Source organism: Lynx canadensis, chromosome D2 (assembly GCF_007474595.2).
Source record: "Lynx canadensis isolate LIC74 chromosome D2, mLynCan4.pri.v2, whole genome shotgun sequence".
NCBI classification, from domain to species: Eukaryota; Metazoa; Chordata; class Mammalia; order Carnivora; family Felidae; genus Lynx; species Lynx canadensis.
In genome coordinates, this window is record NC_044313.2 from 30838465 (window position 1) to 30851445 (window position 12981).

The following is a 12981-nucleotide window of genomic DNA, read 5'->3' on the forward strand; positions in this document are numbered from 1 at the left end:
TTTTGTTACTCAGAATCTTTTCAGCTTGTAGGAAGTACTCAGTGCAAATACTGCATAATCCCTAGTAGGGAAATATCTCATAACAAAACATGAGTATTTCTGCAACAAATACACTAAGAGGAAAACATCATGGTTACAAATAGCTTCAATTCACACCAGTGTAGGGTCAGGTCAGGTTTTGGTGTCAAATGAGTCGATGAAAATATTTCTGGTTTTTAGAGCACTGGGACCTTGGAAATGAGGACCTGTATAACTTCGGGGCTGTATCTCAGCGATTCCATGGAAACACATGGTTCTTTGTCCTTAAAACTGCATTCTACCTTGTCTTCCTTTCACCCAAGAAAACTAGACAAAAAAGGTCAGAATTGGACTTGTTATTCATACATTTGCATTGATTTAAATACATTACATACAAGTTCTACAGTGCGTTGGAAGAACACAGGCAGCAGTACTCTCCCAGCCCGGCCTCTCCTCCCTGACACGGGGACAGGGCCTGCGGCTGACAGAGGGCCCGGCTGTTCTGTGAGTGCCGCCCAGAAGCCTGCCCTGGCACTTTGAGGCTCCTGGCTCTCCCTAGTCCACATTCAAGGCAACCTGAGTCCAGGCTTCAAGGAGAATGGAAACATGACAGGAAAGGATGGCCCACGCTCCCGCCTGCCAGGACTGGGGCCAGCCCCCTCGTATGTTGGACTCGATTTCCTTCTCATCACAGAGCTGGTCTAGATGAGGGCGATGTGCAGACCTACTTGCACAGGCTGGCTTCCCCCAGCCTCCTCTAAGACAGCTTAGGCTCTCTCGACGCCCAGGTGGGAAGCTTTACCGACAGGTTTGTGGAGAGAGATCTTTGGAGAGCCAAGCACACCTGGGTCCCTTCTGGCCTCTGGGAGCCCTGCTGCTCCTACAGTCTGGGGGCAGGCACTGTCACAAACATGGTCCCCAAGGTTAGATTCCAGGCCAGCTGAATGAGATTGTCAGGGTTAGGAGCTGTGCCTTTGTCCACAGGGCATGCGTACCCAGCTCCCAGAGACTCCTCCTGTCAGCTGGGGGGCCCCCCGGCACAAGCTGGCCCCTGGGGGCTAGGATGCAAAGGGACCAGCTTGGCCCAGCTGACGAGAGGGCTGCACATCTCTGCTCTGCCTCCTGGGCAGTGGGAGCCGGGCAAGCAGAGGGCACGCAGCCATAGTCCTCGCTCCCTTTCTTTGGTTGTTTTTCAAACCTTCAAGATCGTTTCTTTCCAAGACTGATTGACCAATCGCAGGGTGCCAGAATCTTGAAGTGTCCAGTAGCACAGAACTGCCCCTTAGCCACAGATGGCACCCTCTCTACTCTCTCCTGAGGCCATTCTTTGCTTTGGTGTAGAAAGGGCTCGGACACCTGGCAAGGGGGACAGCTGAGGGAAAAGAGACAGGGAAGCAGGAAGATGCACATTGAACCGGGCAGGCTCTAGGGGACAGTTTGAAGGCCCTTCTCCTTTGGGCCCTGCCTTTCTCAAGAAGCCATGGAAAAATTGGCCTAGAACAAGAAGTCAGGGAGCAAAGGGAAGCTGCCGACTAGGAAGAGAATATGAGTCCCATTACCTCCGCCAAGCAGCAGCAGTGGTAGCATAAAAAGAAGTCCAGGGACCTAATATCCTGTCCTCCTATGAGCTCAGATGCATCCCAGAATCCTCACTGAGACCCACTCCAGAACCCAAAACTGAACCCCCTGAGGGAAAAGTGTCGAGAAAAAAAAAATATCTGAAACAACAGAAACAAGAGGACCGGGGTGTCTGTCACAAGACTGGGGAAGCAAGGCTGGGATGTTTGCCCACAGACCAGTTACAGCCCCGGCATGTACTCAGGCCAAATGGATGGCTTGTGCATACTGGGGGAGCCGCTTCTGCCCTCTTGCCTTTGCCTGAATGACGGGCAAACTGCAAGCCTGGACTAGAGACACTGTGTCCCTAGAAGGGCAGAGAGCAGAGCCAATCTCTACAATCATATGCACAACCACTAAGAGTTCTGGAGCAAAAGTGTCCCCGCTGCGAGAACTGGGTTGGGAGGCTTTCAGTCACCCTATTGCACTGGTGGGAGAAGGGGAAGAAAACTTGGCAAAAACCCAAAGGAAAGGTGTGGCTTCTGTCTGTCCCAACTGGTGAGTCACCGAGTTGCCCTCTGAATCACCCAGCTGCCTTGGTCCATGGGAGTAAGGAACTGTGAGGCACCTGAGCATCTGGGTCCATGCAAATTTAGGTCTGGATCAGAGGTTTCTGACCTGAGAGGATCTGGGAATCTGCCTCGGTTTTGCTACTAATATTTAAATGTGTATTTGTCTGTCTGTTTTCTGATGCAGAATATAATGAGGAATTGCCACAGAGCAGGGTGTCAGGGAGGGAAGGGAATTTCCCAGCCTGCCCCAGGGGATGCTGAAGGGAGCTGCTCCTTCCCGGGCATCTGGACTACCTGCGCGGAGGCTCCAGCCTCCCTAGCACTCAGAAGGGCCCACAGGCACACACTGTCCCTCTGATTGTGCTTCTCCCTGTGCTTGGGAAAGCCCTGAGGGGGGTGACGAGCAGAGAAGAAGGGCTCTCAAGGGCACTGCTCTCCACCGGCTTCTCGGGCTTTTCCTGCAACCCACCCCCAGGCTTCCTCCCAGCCCGAGTCTCGAACAGTAGGTCTCTGTCTGACTCTCGGGCTACCACCATGAAAAGAAGGGCTTCCGACTCTGAAAGCTCTGTGTGTAGGACTCGCTAGAAGACCGCTGGTGGGAACGGGCCGTCTCGACAATCACGGGTGGCATCTGGACAAGGTGCAGGGGACTCTTGTTGTCTTTCAGGGCCTGGGTCAGATTTAGGATCTGCAGTAGGAAAAATAAGATCAGTGAGGAAAAGACCAAGGCATCCTGGTCTGCCTCTGAAGGGAGACCTGCTGATAGAGTGCTCCCATAAATCAATACAAAAAGAAACAACACACAAATGAAAAACTATACACCTAGGGTATTTCCAGAAGTAGGAATATAAACGGGCAAAATACGAAAAATGGAAACCTCTCCAGTCATTTAAAAAAATACAAATTAAAACAAAAACCTCCCGTTTTTTCCCCTTCCCATTAGTAAGGATACAGAAGAAGAAGATGCCTCAGAGGTGGGGACAGTTCAGAGCCAAGCTGTGGGGCTGGACCCTGGGCCAGTTTTTCAGAAAGGCAAACAGACGATAAAGGCTTAAAAGTGAACTGGCCTTCTGACTCAGCAATTCCACTTTTAGGAACTAAAGAAACAATCATGGATAGGCACAAAACACTTAGTTTCAACTAATACAGTGCAGTATTGTTTTTAGTGGTAAAAATGGTATAAATGTCTCAGAGTATGGGAACAGTTAATAATGTAAGGGCTAAGAAACAGCAATTAAAAGATAGATTTTATTGCCATGGAAAGCTGATCACAATGTCATTAGATAGCAAAGGACAGAGATAGGAGCCAGTATTATGATGTAAAGACTCTACCTTCATTTTCTAAAATTCTATCTACCTATCTGCAGAGAAAAAAATTCTGGAACTTGGCACTGATTATCTCTGGGTCAAGGAATTATAGGGGATTTTTATTTGTTCATGGTTGTTTATACTTATTTTCTAATTTTCCTACAAAGACCATATATTTGGGGGAAAAGCCAACATTTCAGTTGGCTTCTCCCTCTACTGCTACTTTTTTTTTTTTAAGGTTATTTATTTATTTTGAGGGAGACAGAGCACGAGCAGGAGAGGGGCAGAGGGAGAGAGAGAGAGAATCCCCAGCAGGCTCCGCACTGTCAGCGCAGAGCCCAACATGAGGCTCAATCTCACAAACCATGAGATCATGACCTGAGCCAAGATCAAGAGTCAGGTGCTTAACTGACTGAGCCCCCAGGCACCCCTAATGCTGTCTCTTTATCATCGTTTTTGTGAGTCTTTTTGAGTAAAATTTTTACTTTGGAATAACTTTAGACTTACAGAAAAGTTACAAAGATAGTACAGAGAGTTCCTGTACACCATTACCAGTTTTCCTAATGTTAAATTTTTATAGAACTATGGCACATTTACCAAAACTAAGAAATTAACAGTGGAACATTACTATTAACCAAACGCCAGACTTATTTGTATTTCATTAGCTTTTCCAGTACAGTTCTTTTTGATTTCAGGATCCCATTCAGGATACAACATAGCTCTTTACCAACTTTAGTCTGTTTTTTACAGATATTTCAGAAATGTGTCCATGGGGACACGTTTGCCAAAATTAGAATCACCACCATCTATCTTCTCTGATAGGAGAGTACAAAAGTGGAAGTAGTCTGATAATAGCCTGCTTGCTTGCTTTCTAAAACAGTTTCTTTTTTTTTATGTTTTTATTTATTTGTTTGTTTAATATTTGAGAGAAAGAGAGAGAGACAGAGTATGAGCAGGGGAGAGGCAGAGAGATGGAGATGGAATCGGAAGCAGGCTCCAGGCTGTGAGCTGTCAGCACAGAGCCCGATGCAGGGCTCGAACTCGCGAGCAGTGAGATCATGACTTGTGCCAAAGTGGCTTAACCAACTGAGCCACTCAGGCGCCCCAGTTTCTTTTCTTTTTTTTTTTTTTAAAGATTTTATTTATGGGGCGCCTGGGTGGCTCAGTTGGTCAAGTGACTGACTCTTGATTTCCGCTCAGGTCCTGATCTTACAGTGCATGAGTTTGAGCCCTGCATCAGGCTCTGCACTGACAGCGCAGACACTGCTTAGGATTCTCTTTCTCTCGGTCCCTCCCCTGCTCACACACTCTCTCTCAAGGTAAGTAAATCTTTAAAAAAAATTTTTTTTAAGATTTTTTAAATTTATTTTAAGATTTTATTTAAGTTTATTCTGAGAAGAGAGGGCGTTGGAGAGGGTGGGGCAGGAGAGAGAGAGAGAAGAAAGAAAGAGAGAGAGAGAGAGAGAGAGAGAGGAGAGAGAGAGAAAAGAGTACTGAGGAAGAGAAGAGAGAGAGACGAGAGAGAGGAGAGAGGAGAGAAGGAATCCCAAGCAGGCTTCCACCTTGCCAGCACAGAGCCCAGAGTGGGGCTTGAACTCACAAACTATGAGATCATGACCTGAGCTCAAATCAAGACTCAGACGCCAAAAAAAAAAAAAAAAAAAAAAAAAATCAGACACTCAACCGACCGAGCCACCCAGAAGCCCCTTAAGATTTTATTTTTAAGAGGCGCCTGGGTGGCTCAGTCAGTTAAGCATCCGACTTCAGCTCAGGTCATGATCTCACGGTTTGTGAGTTTGAGTCCCACATCAGGCTCTGTGCTAACAGCTCAGAGCCTGGAGCCTACTTCGGATTCTGTGTCTCCCTTTCTCCCCCTCCCTGCTCACACTCTGTCTCTCTCTGTCTCTCAAAAACGAATAATAAACCTTAAAAACAAATTTAAAAAAAAGCTTTTATTTTTAAGTATGGGCACTCTTGGGTGGCTCAGTCAGTTGACGGCCCAACTCTTGATTTCAACTCAGGTCACCATCCCAGGGTAGTGCGATGAAGCCCCGCATTGGGCTCTATGCTGAGCACGGAGCCTGCTTGAGATTCTCTCTCTCTCCCTCTGCCAATCTCCCCTGCTCACACACTGTCTCTTTAAAAAGTTAAACAAATAAAAAGATTTTATTTTAAATAATCTCTGTAACCAATATGGGGCTTGAACTCACAACCCCAAGATCAAGAGTCACACGTTCTACTAACTGAGCCAGCCAGGGCACCCCTAGATAGCCTTCTTTAAACCGCCAGATATTGAAGATTTTCATGGCCAGGCCACAGACAGAGGGGAGGGTAAGAAAGGCTGGACCCTCAAATCACAGAGACACACGGCCTTTAAGCCACAAATATCCCTGGCCTGCAAATGCTGCCCATGAAGAGGCAGAGATACACCTGAAACAGAGGTGAGAAGTCAGAAGTGGATCCTATCTGTAATTAATTCTGTTTTACTCATTGTTTTAGTATCTGTCAGCATCCTCCACTGCTTCAAAGAGCCTTGAGCACAAACTCTGGTAGAGAATGAAAGGAGTTTCAAATGGAATTGGAGTGAATTATGCAGGAAACCACCCCACTTAAGAGGCAGGATTTTTTTTTTAAGTTCTTTACTTTATTTGGGGAGGGAGGGGCAGAGAGAGAGATGGAGAGAGGAATCCCAAGCCGACTCCATGCTGTCAGCACAGAGCCCAATGAGGGGCTTGAACCCATGAACCATGAGATCAATGACCTGAACCGAAATCAAGAGTTGGACACTTAACTCACAGAGCACCCAGGCGGCCAAGAGACAGAGAATTTTAAACCTGCCCTGGCTGGTTCTTCCTGTGCTTCCCCTATTATTCTCTGGGTTACAAGCTGCCTTTTTATGCATGCTGAAGTTATTTGGGGTAAAATGTCAAATTATCTACAGCTTACTTTCAAAAGATTTGGCCAAAAATAAATGTATCAATCTATCTATCTAGAGAGAGACAAATTATACAGTTATATTAAAGAGAGAAATTAGCTACATTTGTAGAGATAGATATTCCTCAGATAGATAACCTATAGAGATACAAGCAAATAGATACAGAGATAAAGCAAGCGTGGCTAACTATAATAACCGGTGAATCTAGGAGAAGATCCTACTTTACTAAGGTTTGAAATTCTTCAAATTAAAAAGCTGACAGGAAATGATAAGCACATATTCTGTAGCACATAAAGCTAAAGGATAAAATCTTTGAAAGTGCCATTTAAAGAGACTTTCCCTCAGACCCCGCAGTAGATCTAACATCTGGTGCAAAGTCTTTGAGTAACAACTGGCATCCAACTCCAGCTCTCTGGAAGGTCTTTACTCTTCCCCTTTGGCCGAGGGCCCTCATATAGGCACTCTGTGATTACAGCTCAGGTACGGAAAGGGTTGTGACCTCCTTTCCCTGTGGTATGTCAGAATTTCTGCAAAGTGGCGGCTCGTCTTGCCTCGTTGTGTGTGGACTGGTAAGCAAGTAAGGATGTGACCGATATATTGGCCACCTACCTGCTGAATGAGGTGGATGCTCATGGAAACTTACGGTGTTGAGAGGGAGGCACTCTAAGTCGTAAGAGGCCAAAAGGCCCTCAAAGGACATTAAGGGCACAAGACAGAGAGAAAGATAAATTGTACTCTCCCACCCCACACCCCCTTTTGCCACTCTAGATAATGGCCCTGACCGATATGATGAGAGGAGGGTTGCTATGGTTTTGGCAAGGGACTGAGCTGGAAAGGGATTAGAGAAGATAGTATAATAGGGACAGAGGCATAGCCTACACAAGGTTGAGAAGTTCATTCCTTTATGCTGAGTTCCATAATACCACAGTACATCGTGTGGCTTTTAAGGTCTCCAAAAATTCTGCCAGCTTAACTGGGCCCTTACATTATTTGGGAAATGGAGGAAGACCACGTCCCTGGTATTCAGGCAGCTTATAATAACTGCAGCTCTTGAACCTCTGTACATCCCACTTCCAAGGAAACATGAACTCAGTAAGCCCAAGAGTTGCTCTCACAAGAAGCCTTTACCTAAATGGTAGGTAGAGGTAAATGCATAATTATGACTGGAAAGACCTTCTTGACCTTTAAAGATGTGAGAACCTACCTTTTCTGCACACAAAATCATAATCAAAACCGCTAATACATATTGATTACTTCAATACACCACGTACTACTCTAAACCACTGATCTCATAATAACCCTATGAGATAGGAGCTATTATTAACCCCATGTTACATATGGACACACTAAAAGGAGGAGAGATTAAACAACTTCTCCAAGACCTCACCAATAAATGACAGAGCCAGGATTCAAACACAGGCACTGTGTCCACTAAGTCATCCCACTATGCCATCCCAGGTGTCTTTAAGACTTTAAGGTTGGGGCGCCTGGGCAGCTTGGTTGGTTGAGCATCTGACTCTTGATATTCGCTCAGGTCATGGTTCGTGGGTTTGAGTCCCAAGTTGGGTTCTGCGCTGGGCACGGAGACTACTTGGGATCCTCTCTCTCCCTCTGCCTCTCTGCCCCACTTACACTCTCTCTCTCTGTCCCCCCAAAAATAAACATTAAAAGAAAGAAAGAAAATATCAAGTGATAAGCAGAATGTCAGTGCTCTACAGAGCTTTTAAAACAATTTTCAGGCACAGTCTTTACTTTTGAAGATCAACAATGAATGCCCTAGGGGTTTCCTTAGCTCTCTTTGAAGGTAAAGTGGAGAAAGAAGAAATAATACAACTTATAACGATAACAAAAATTATAACCACGATCAATATATGAGTGCTAACCCTAGGTAATTATTTTTACTGAACACTTGATATGCATTTATCTTATGTAATCCTTTGGCCAACTCTGCAAGGAATTATTATTGTCACATTTTATAAACAAGGAAACCGAGGCTCTGGCCCAAGGCCACAGGGGTTGTAAGTAGTGAAGAAGTCGGACTCCAGAGGCTGGCTCTTAACCACCAAGGCCTATGGCCTGCCTTGAGCAACTTGAAGACAGGGGCCGCTGGGTAAATTTACCAATGAACTAGCCAGCAACAGGCACAGAGCTGAGCTCATAATAAATGCCTCACCAAGCACTGGACACCGTGGAAGAAGTGGGAGATTTGAAAGGGCTACCTTTCCTCACCCAAGTGCTAAGTCAGAGTCACAAATATGTACGGCATAGACTAAAAGGGTGTAAAACACAAGCTTTACATTTACTCAGCATGAGCGTATAACCCTCCCGGAGAGAGTCCAGGGATGACAACAGGAGGAAGTCCCAGGCTTACCTGTCCTCGCATGACAGCAATCTGCTTATGGAACTGGCCCCTGTCGAAACCAGGATCTTTCTGCAAAAGGGCAGGAGACGGAACCTGCGTGAATCTCTCAGAAGAACCCACTTTCTTCCCCCAATTAAAAACTTTCTAGTAAAGAAAACTTACATGAGGTTTATGAGGCTTAGTGAAGTTAACTACCACCCTAAGAACTCTCTGTTTCATGGGTGAGGAAAGAAACAACAAGTGAGTATCTTGTCCCGAGTCTCATTATGAACTGTGTAGAATTCCGGCCTCTAGTACTCCATGGAAAAGGCGAGCTCTACAGATACACTGCAGCCCCGTGACACACAAGACAAACCCATGTTGATTCATCACGGCTGTCAATTTTTTCAAACCAACCCGAACTAGGTTCTTGATGCCCACATGTGGGAATTTTGTTTGCTCTTCATTGGCCGACACAAGTCAGAAGAGTGTTAGCCATTCTCTCTTGGCTTGTATCAGGACCCGTTAGAAAAGCCATTAGAAATTCCTTCTTCCATATAGTTACAAGGTTGAGGTTCCCAGGGCTAACCTTGAAGAGTTCATATAGGTCCTCCTCCAGGTCCTTGACGAAGTTAGGGTCCGATATCTTTGGAAGAATCAGATCTTTGATCTCCTGAGAGAACGGGACTTTTGCCTGGGGCAACCAGGCCCAGTAAAAGGGATCTGAAAAGAAGAAAAGCAAAAAACAAAGCTGCCCATCTCTGTCCTCCACCTATCAGAGCACTGCCAAAGGTAGAACAGCCCTCTTACTTGACATAGGACAGAAAAGAAATGTTACCAGGGCTGTTAATCCTAAAGCCTAAAGAGTAAGCAAAGGAATTAGGATTCAAACCCAAAAATCCCAGAGCTTGTACTCTTTCCCAGACATCACAAGACCTTCTAGTTACTTCTAGTTATCTACCAACGAGACATTGAGATCGGCCTTCTGAAAAGACACACTGGTACTGCAAAGGGGCTAGTGACCCTCTACTTGTATCTCCCTTTCTTTTTCTAAGAGTTTCTCAGTTATTACCAGGGCAGGGGCTGGCTTCGAGGATGTCACCAAGGAAGACAGAAAACATTGACGATAGCTTATATTTAGAAACACAAATAGAATAAATTATAATAAGATAGTCCTCAGAAAAAATGAGAAAAATGCAAAGCCCAGATGAGAAAATTCAACTCTGTGCTTCTAACAGGACTAATGTCAGGCAAAAATGACAAGAGTAGCTTGCGTTTTGCAGTACTTGCCCCACGTGTCAGCTACTGTGCTAAATGCATGAGCTGCGTCATTCTACAAATTCTTAGAACAATCTTGTGGTAGAGGTATTATTATCTTCACCCCATAGATGAAAAAATTGAGAAGAGCAAGAAAAAGCCAGACCACAATGGTCTTGAGACTTACATGCCCTCCAGGAGTCAGGGTGTTTCAGAGGGAAAGCCAGCCCATTGTCGATAGCAGCCACCTTGATAACAGGCTCCTTCACCACCACCCAGTCTGTGTCCTGAAGAACAAGGAAAGACAAAATACTTAGGGTCCCACCTGTCTCAGGCCCTTTAAACTAGTAGCAAAGTAGCCCAACCCAACCCCCTCAGGCACCAATCCTTATTCAACCTCTGAACTGGCTTCCATAGTTACCTGAGCTTGGTACATTTAAGGCACCTCTGACTTGGCTTATTTAAGGTTCTCAGAGTTCCTTATCTAAGAAAAGGTACACTTCCCCAGGAGTTGCCACAGCACTCCTTAAGAAGGAAACTGACAATAACAAAAGGTAACTCTAAGCCTTTCTTCCTAGGAAAAGGCAGTGAGAATCCTGAGAGTATGAAAAGGAAAAAGAAAAATCAAATTCAGCCAGCCAAGATCCTTTTCTGTAGACCTGGACCAGATGCTACTTTACTGGTGACCACATTTTGCCATGAGATAAGAGGACCATGGAAGATAACAGTTGGTTACTCTTGCACAAGAGAGTTTCTTGCCATTTCAGGGACAGGTGAAAAGGAAAAGGACAAGAGCCGAATGCAAAGAGTGGGCGGGCTACCTATGATGGCCTGTCAGACACTCCCATGACTGTCTACCTGGCTCCATGCCTCAGGCTCACAGGTGCCATCACAGAAACAGGGATTGTGGGTCCAGGATACTGGCATCAGAATCCCCTAGGGTACCTTATTAAAAGTGCGGAATCCTAAGTTTTACTCCAGACCTAGTGGGGGAAAGCCTTGAAGAACCTGTGCTATTTTTAATAAGGCTTCCAGGTAATTCTGATATGTACAAAATATGAAAACCACTATTAGAGAAGAAAGTAAAAACACTATGAGGATGTGTTAACTAAACTTGCTGTGGTAAATAAACATTTTGCAAAATATACATTCATCAAATCACTACGTTGTACATCTTAAACCTGTACAATGTTATATGTCAATTATAGTAAAAGCTAGACAGGGGCGCCTGGGTGGCTCAGTCAGTTAAGCGTCCAACTTCAGCTCAGGTCATGATCTCGCAGTCCGCGAGTTCGAGCCCCGCGTTGGGCTCTGGGCTGATGGCTCAGAGCCTGGAGCCTGCTTCCGATTCTGTGTCTCCCTCTCTCTCTGCCCCTCCCCCGTTCATGCTGTGTCTCTCTCTGTCTCGAAAATAAATAAACGTTAAAAAAAAAAAATAAAAATAAAAGCTAGACAAAAAAACTACTATAAGGATAGAAGTCAACCTCATTCTCCTATTCCACTAATTTTTTTTTTTTTTAATGTGCAGCCTGAGCAGGACTAGAAAAGCATGGTAGAATATGAAAGCAATGAGAGAGTAAGGGAAATTACAGGAAGCAGCTTTTTCTAAACTGATGGTTCTGTGGAATTATGGTCTATTGTGAGAAAAGTATTCTAAAAAAGTTTAGAAATCATGGGCCAAACAAAATTAAATAGGTTCATTTAATGGACTACTTCTCAGACCTTTACTACACTACTATGCAATGTGAATCTCCAAGAAAAGCATAAAGTATGTAATATATTCCAAACTTATTTCGAATTTTCTTCTACCTCTATTAACATTATTCAATAGGATATTCCTTAAAAAACAGATTGAGAGGGGTGCCTGGGTGGCTCAGTCAGTTAAGCATCTGACTTTGGCTCAGGTCATGATCTCACAATTCGTGGGTTTGAGCCGCACATCGGACTCTGTGCTGACAGCTCAGAGCCTGGAGCCTGCTTCAGATTCTGTCTGTCTGTCTTTCTCTCTCTCTGCCCCTCCCCCCTCACACTCTGTCTCTCAAAAATGAATAAACATTATGGGGCGCCTGGGTGGCGCAGTCGGTTAAGCGTCCGACTTCAGCCAGGTCACGATCTCGCGGTCCGTGAGTTCGAGCCCCGCGTCGGGCTCTGGGCTGATGGCTCAGAGCCTGGAGCCTGTTTCCGATTCTGTGTCTCCCTCTCTCTCTGCCCCTCCCCCGTTCATGCTCTGTCTCTCTCTGTCCCAAAAATAAATAAACGTTAAAAAAAAATTTAAAAAAAAAAAAAAAAAAAATGAATAAACATTAAAAAAAATTTCAATAAAAAAAACAGATTGAGAAAACCTCTATCAAATATTAACCTATCAATTTTAAACACATGTGCTATCCTGATTCTTCTCAACTTATATGACCTAATTTCTGATTATTATATGCTTCTACATTATGCATATACACTACCTCATCCTCTTCTTCAAGACATAGATCAACCTCTTACCCGAGAGCTAGAACTATCCATTGGACAGTCATATTTAATCAGCCAGTTGTCATTGCCTCGATCTGTGAACAGAAACATGATGTTAGAAAAAACTGGGGTGATTTTCACTTTCAGTAATAATGGACTACATATTTTGGACACTTGGACCAATCATTCTACTGAGAACAACTAGAAAATATTGATAAAGTATTTTTATTTTTTTAATTTTTATTTTGTAGAGTGTGTGAGCAGGGGAAGGGGGCAGAGGAAGAGAGGAAAGAGGAAGAGCGGCGAGAGGAAGAGAGGAGAGAGGAAGAAAGAAAAAGAAAGAAAGAAAGAAGAAAGAGAAGAAGAAAGAAAGAAAGAATTTTAAGCAGGCACCATGCTAGGTGTGGACACAGGGCTCAATCCCACGACCTTGGGACCATGACCCAAGCCGAAATCAAGAGTCAGATGCTCAACCAACTAAGATACCCAGGCGTCCCAATAAAATATGTTTAGATCTCTTTAAGATATCAGAG

The 12981-nt window shown here is 44.7% G+C and overlaps 1 protein-coding gene across 1 annotated transcript in view; it reads right to left on the reverse strand.

The window, feature by feature from the left end:
* Window positions 1-359: 359 nt before the first annotated feature.
* PI4K2A (phosphatidylinositol 4-kinase type 2 alpha) overlaps window positions 360-12981 on the reverse strand; it is a 33169-nt gene continuing 20547 nt past the window's right edge. The window contains exons 5-9 of the mRNA XM_030334303.1: window positions 12482-12543; window positions 10176-10275; window positions 9321-9454; window positions 8762-8821; window positions 360-2835 (exon numbers count right to left, since the gene is read on the reverse strand). Coding sequence (XP_030190163.1) covers window positions 2674-2835; window positions 8762-8821; window positions 9321-9454; window positions 10176-10275; window positions 12482-12543 — 518 coding nt within the window. The 3' untranslated portion in view covers window positions 360-2673. The remainder of the gene's footprint in view (window positions 2836-8761; window positions 8822-9320; window positions 9455-10175; window positions 10276-12481; window positions 12544-12981) is intronic.